Genomic DNA, 4,048 nt, shown 5'->3' with positions numbered 1-4,048 from the left:
TCTGGCTAGTGGGCACTTAGAGACGAGGCTGTAAATTAAAACGGCTCTGAGCAGTGTCTGCTGTTGCACAAGATCTTAGTTACACTCTCATTCTCTCTCCATCCCCTCTTGTCTTCTTTTTTAAAGAAAAGGGCCAGAGGACACCTGTGTTGTACGCAGCGCTGGGCCAGCACCCAGGGGACGAGTCCTGACTTGGCTGTGCTGTGTCCACAAGACGGGCTCAGCTCTCAGGAGGCCTCCACCACCGTGAACTGTGCTAAATGCTGTTACAGCACCTTTTAAACTCAGCCCCTCACATCATCCAGAAATTACCAGAGCGTCCAAGCCCAGGCAGAGTGCAGAGATGGCAGGATGGCATCGGGGACGTGGGGCCACTTGGCCCCGGAGACCAGTGGTCTTTAACCTTTTACCTCACAAGTGTCGGTCTCACCAGTCAAACACATGGTGGAACATGGGAGCATTTATTGAGACAAATTGACTCACATAGTTTTGAAACAAACCCTGCCTTCTAACCCTAGTTTCCAGAGTCACTGTTTACTCGCTTGGTACAATTTTCCCGACATTGTTCAGATTTCATTTGCAAATAAACTGAAGACAATTAGAACCCCCCGAAGAGATAGAGAGATGTGATTTCTAAACACCCTGCCTCTGCCGCCTAAGTGGATGGAAATACAAGAATGGAAAAAATATGTCTCCAGCCTGAACACGTTCCCTCCGTCAGAAACAGAGCTTCTTACATAATCAGACAACTGATAGACTCGGGCTTCATCACACCAGAAGGCACAAATCATTTTAGTCCAAATTTGCTCTGATTAGCGTCCTCTTAATAGAGGTGTATGCGGGCAGAGAAACAGTTCAAACAGAGCCTGTTAGCACCTGTCATGTCAAGTCCAATCCAGAATCAGGGGTGACATGAACTCAGTCACATTTGAATTTCAACAGGAAAGGGAAGGAGAATTGTTAACACGCATGAAATTCCTGAAATGACACCTGACCCTCCCCTGTTTCCACACTACACATGTGTGATACATGCACAGTTCAAGCTGCCAGGCATTTAAAGAGAAGGTGGACAACTACTTGCTAGGATTCCAGTCCAGTCTTCCAGGAGGATGGGGGTCCTGCTTTCATCCTCTGGCTCCGAGGATGGTGGTCGCTGCCAGTGTCCAGGGGCCTCGTCAGCATCAGCAGTCTGTCCCTGGCGTCGGACTACAGGAACAAAGGGCAACACGTTGGAAGCTGTTGCTCCGGGGCCGTGCCATCTGGACCCTGGGCGTGGGGACACGGGGCAGAGTGGCACCCCCAGAGGGCACGTGTGGGCCTCGAGGTGATCCCAGGGGGGGCGTGCCTGCCCCTCACCTCTGTCTGCTGCGTGCCACGGTCACTGCCGCCCCCACCCCACCCCGTGCCTGCCACACACCCCCCTGGCAACCCAGCCTCCTTCACCTGTAGGGGTTCTCCATGGCTCTGCTCTCAGCCCGCTCAGGGACCCAGGCGTAGCTGTCCGCGGCACTCTGCGGCTGCTGCTTCTTCTCCTCCCTCTTGGCCCTGCGCTTGCGACAGACCAGCAGCCCTAGGGCCAGAGCTAGCAGGAGCAGGATGGCCACAACGGTGCCAAGAATGTAAAATAAGAGCAGCTGCTGTCCGTCCGTGCCCTGGTCGCTCTGCTTGGCTGTGAAATCCTCGCCTGCAGACTCCCTGTGGCCGGTGGTGGCTGTGGGGTGATGGGTGCTGGGCTCCATCCAGACCCCAGGGGTCTCACTGGGGGCCAGCATCTCCGGTGGGGACAGGGAGATGGGGACCCTAGCTGGGAGGGAGGGTCTCCTGTTGGAGGGCGCCACTGTGGAGGTAGCCTCAGGGTTGTCCCCGCTGGGACTGGGCACGGTGGCAGAAGACTGGAGCCCCCCTTCTCCATTTCCTGTGTCTTCCCCGAGGGGAGACCTGCTCGGTGGTCCCAACGATGTGGGCCCCCCAGTGCAGGAGACGCCGTTGGGGTCCAACTCCCAGCCCGGTAGGCAGCCACAGCGGAAGGACCCCTCCGTGTTGAAGCACAGGCTGTCACAGAGGCCACCCTGCTGGACCTCACACTCGTCCACGTCCAGGCACTGGGTGCCATCCTCCCCAGCCAGCTCGTAGCCCTCCTCGCAGGAGCAATAGAAGGAGCCCTCGGTGTTGGTGCAGCTGTGGGCGCAGGGTGAGTGGCCAGGGGCACACTCATCCACATCCACGCAGGCCCCCTCTTCGGGGCCACCAGGCTCAAAGCCCACCCAGCACTCACAGCGGAAGCTCCCAGGGGTGTTGACACAGTCCTGGGCGCAGGGGTTGTCCTGGCACTCGTCCACGTCCACGCAGTCTCGCTGAGTCGAGTCCAGCTGGTAGCCTGGGGGACAGTGGCATGTGAAGTCTGTTCCGAGGGACCCGGGGAAGCACGTGGCCTCCCCTCTGCACGGGCTGGAGCTGCAAGGGTTCCGAGAGGCGCAACTGACCAGGTCGTCCAGCAGCCGGAACCCCGGCCGGCAGCCGCATCGGAAGGAGCCATCCCCGCCCTCGAAGCAGTCCTGCTGGCAGCCTCCATTGTTGAAGTCACAGCTGAACTTGGGGCTCACACAGAGGGGCCCTGAGCTGTCCCAGTCAAACACGCTGGGGGCCTTCTCCTTGCACAGGAAGTAGTGCGGCCTGCCCTCATCCCCGTCCTCACAGGCCACACTGGCCATCGAGGCAAAGGGCACGGCCTGCAGGGAGGAGCTGGTGGCCTGGAAAGGGGTCGTGTAGTTCACCTGACCCGGGCCCCCCAGGGTCAGCGGCCGGCACATGCCTTTGAAGCTGAACTTGCACACAAAGCCCTCGATGTTGCTCCCAGGAAACCCGGGATGCCCACAAGGACCATCAACCCACTTGGAGAGGCTGCTGGCCAGGCCCGGCACAGACAAGTCCAGAATCAGGGACACGCAGCGCCTTTGAATACAGGTGTTCTTAACCTCTTTGTACCAGTTGTTGTACTGCGAGTCCTCCTCATCGCCCAGCCAGCTGAAGCCTTTCAGGGGCAGGCTGCTGTCCGAGCAAGTGCCCTTCTCTCGCTGGAGCCCAATCCAGAATTTGTTCTGGCGTTCTGGCAGGGGCGCCCCCAGCAGCAGGAGCTGGGTCAGGGCGCCCTGGATGTGCCGGGCCTCCTCCTCACTCTTCACTGTGGCCAGATTGCCCCCTTTCTTGCTGCAATGGAGCTGGGCATCCTCTGCATTCAGCTTGTGCCTGTGGGCCGTGTAGCAGGCAGCCCCCGCGCAGACCACGGCCTCCGAGTCAGTGGTGTTCTCCGCCCAGGACTGGATCGACAGCAGCAGCAGCAGCAGCAGGCCAGTGGAACTGGCCATCGTGGCCTCTGTGTCTCTCTGAGTGGGAGGCTGATGCCCCGGCGGTGACAGCAGCAGCCCGAGCTGAGCTCCGAGGGGAGCCGAGGGCTCAGACGTGGACGCTCCGTCGCAGAGAAGGACACAAAGGCTGAAGGCTTTCCGCGGCCCCCTGACCCAAGGCGCATCCTGCCGCTGCACTTCTTATTCCTCACCGGATACAGGGGCTTCCTGTGCTGAATAGCTTCTGACTCCTGCTGCCTTCATCACGGTTTTGTTGTTCATAAAAGGAGCCAGGCAACGTCGCTGGGTGCGGGCTAAGGAAATGCAGTGGTGATGGGGGTGGGGAGACGTTTGTGGCTTGCATACACCAGGGCCTTTATTTGGGGGTCCCTCCTCCTTCCCATCCATGTGAGGGCACGCCACAGAGTGAGTAGAGGTTTGGAGGGGGCCAGGAACTTGAGAAACTCACTTCATAACCCATAATAAAATTCCACTTTGGTTTGCAAACAACCAGAAGAGGGAAAGAAAAAAAAATCCTCAGACTTGAGACACGATGGTTATAATTTTCAGCCTTTTTTAGAAGCAAACTGGACTCTCCTTTTGCTCGCTCATGTTCCCTTTGGCTTTGAGAGTCTTTTTTCTCTTAAGTCCCCTCATCGTGAACTTTAAATAGATAGGCAATTTTAAAATAGGAACTGGGCCGT

The 4,048-nt window shown here is 57.9% G+C and overlaps 1 protein-coding gene across 1 annotated transcript; it reads right to left on the bottom strand.

Moving 5' to 3' along the window:
* Positions 1 to 442: 442 nt before the first annotated feature.
* Positions 443 to 3,726, bottom strand: CD93 (CD93 molecule). The gene is made up of 2 exons (XM_040248869.1): positions 1,444 to 3,726; positions 443 to 1,206 (listed from the first exon to the last, which is right to left on the bottom strand). Exons 1-2 carry the CDS (start codon positions 3,363 to 3,365, stop codon positions 1,182 to 1,184), a joined length of 1,947 nt encoding a protein of 648 aa, XP_040104803.1. The 5' UTR covers positions 3,366 to 3,726; the 3' UTR covers positions 443 to 1,181.
* Between the last annotated feature and the right edge of the window lie 322 nt (positions 3,727 to 4,048).

The sequence above is a fragment of the Oryx dammah genome, unplaced genomic scaffold (genome assembly GCF_014754425.2).
Source record: "Oryx dammah isolate SB20612 unplaced genomic scaffold, SCBI_Odam_1.1 HiC_scaffold_10, whole genome shotgun sequence".
NCBI classification, from domain to species: Eukaryota; Metazoa; Chordata; class Mammalia; order Artiodactyla; family Bovidae; genus Oryx; species Oryx dammah.
The sequence above is the reverse complement of the archived record's forward strand: the minus strand, read 5'-3'. Positions and strand labels throughout refer to the sequence as shown.